The 2,075-nt window shown below is 54.3% G+C and overlaps 1 protein-coding gene across 2 annotated transcripts in view; it reads right to left on the bottom strand.

Moving 5' to 3' along the window:
• agbl5 (AGBL carboxypeptidase 5) overlaps nt 1-2,075 on the bottom strand; it is a 21,587-nt gene that overhangs the window by 6,890 nt on the left and 12,622 nt on the right. For both annotated transcript variants that reach the window (XM_016550329.1, XM_016550328.1), the window contains exon 6: nt 63-564. In XM_016550329.1, coding sequence (XP_016405815.1) covers nt 63-564 — 502 coding nt within the window. The remainder of the gene's footprint in view (nt 1-62; nt 565-2,075) is intronic.

Here is a 2,075-nt window from a genome sequence, read left to right as displayed (position 1 = left end):
ACACACTCACTCACACACACACACTCACACACTCACACCCACACACACAGACACACACACACCTGCTGACTCTCGCCCAGGAGGTTGTTGCCGTACATGAAGCATCCTCTCTTGGAGGCGTGTCCGTGCAGGTCTATATAATAGGCCACACCGCTCTCCTGGGGCGGGATCTGCTCAGAGGGGACGGGGTTTGTCACACCCGGTGCTTCACCTCTGCTCGGCGTGGATTCGTTCTCATCGCAGGGCCCCGCCTCCCTCTCAACTCCGCCCTTCTCCCAGCTCTCCTCCAGTTGCATGGGGATCTCGGAGAGGTCAAGGGTCGGCCCCTCCCCTCGCTCCGCCTCGTTGCGCAAGTTGAGACAGTGCTCTAGTTCAGTGGGCGTGGCCACAGGAGGCGTGGTGTTTGATTGGTTGGAGGTTTTGAGGGCGGAGGGTGTGCTGTTGCCGAGGCGATTGTGTATGTGGTGGTAGAGCAGCAGAGATTTAGCGCCGTAGATGGACGGATGCAGATCTGGACTGGGGTTCACATACTGTCTGTTCAGATTCACGCCGCGCGAGTCCGTCCTACACACACACACACACACACACACACACTTCACATAACTAACTTACATTTAAAACAATTCAAATAACTCATTAAATTAAAAAAATATATAATAAAAATTTTTTTTAATGAATTATTAAAATGTATAACATTTAAATAACTGATTAAATGTAAAAAACTAACGTCTCGGTTACGTATGTAATCCTCAATCCCTGAAGGAGGGAACGGTGACATCACGTCGGTGACCGACGAATTGGGATCTCGCTTAGAGAGACCAATCCACTTCGAGTGTAAACTAAATGAGCCAATGCACATTGGCATGCAATGATTGTTTGACGTGAGAACACAGGAGGATACCGGCTCCACACGAAGGCTATAGAATCTAGCGAACAAGTTGGGGGTCGCCCAGCCCGCAGCTCTACAAATATCTGTCAGCGAGGCACCACGAGCCAGCGCCCAGGAGGATGCAACACTTCTAGTAGAGTGAGCTCGCAACCTGAGTGGGCAGGGCACACCCTGTGCCTGATAAGCTAGGGTGATGGCATCCACAATCCAGTGGGCCATCCTCTGCTTAGAGACGGCCTTCCCCTTCTGCCGGCCTCCGTAACAGACAAAGAGCTGGTCTGAGGTCCTAAAGCTTTGCATCCGGTCTACGTACCATCTCAAGGCTCGGACGGGACAAAGCAAAGCTAGGGCTGGGTCTGCCTCCTCTGGGGGCAGCGCTTGCAGGTTCACTACCTGATCCCTGAAGGGGGTAGTAGGAACCTTGGGCACATAGCCGGGCCGGGGCCTCAGGATTACCTGGAAGTCAGCTGGCCCGAACTCTAGGCATGAATCGTCGACCGAAAATGCGTGCAGGGCCCCTACCAGGCCAGTGCAAGCAGGAGCAGAGTTTTCAATGAAAGAAACTTTAGCTCAACTAAATGCAAAGGCTCGAATGGGCCCTGCTGTAGTGATTTTAGCACTAGAGACAGGCCCCAAGAGGTTATAGAGGGGGGCCGGGTAGGATTCAACCTCCTGGCCCCTCTAAGGAACCTGATGACGAGGTCATGCTTACCTACCGACTTCCCATTCACCGGGTCATGGTACGCAGCAACAGCAGCAACCTGGATTTTGAGGGTGGAGGGAGACAGCCCTCGCTCCAGCCCTTGCTGCAGAAAGGAAAGCACGACCGCAATCGGGCATCTCCGGGGGTCTTCTCGGCGAGAAGAACACCACTCGACGAACAGGTTCCACTTCAAGGCGTAAGCGTGTCTCGTAGAAGGTGCTCTTGCCGAAGTGATGGTGTTCACTACCTCCTGGGGTAGGTCACCTAGAAGCAGGTGCCAAACGGTGCCCAACGGTGTCGCGAGGAGCACTAGCTCGGGGAACCAGGTCCGAGTGGGCCAATACGGCGCCACTAGCAAGACTCGCTCCTCGTCCTCCCGGACTTTGCACAGTGTCTGTGCGAGAAGGCTCACTGGGGGAAATGCATACTTGCGTAGGCCCTGCGGCCAACTGTGTGCTAGTGCGTCTTTGCCGAGTGTTCCCT

Source organism: Sinocyclocheilus rhinocerous, unplaced genomic scaffold (genome assembly GCF_001515625.1).
Source record: "Sinocyclocheilus rhinocerous isolate Xijiao unplaced genomic scaffold, SAMN03320098_v1.1 scaffold3662, whole genome shotgun sequence".
NCBI classification, from domain to species: domain Eukaryota; kingdom Metazoa; phylum Chordata; class Actinopteri; order Cypriniformes; family Cyprinidae; genus Sinocyclocheilus; species Sinocyclocheilus rhinocerous.
Note: the sequence above shows the minus strand (reverse complement) of the source record. Positions and strands in the feature narration are given on the sequence as shown.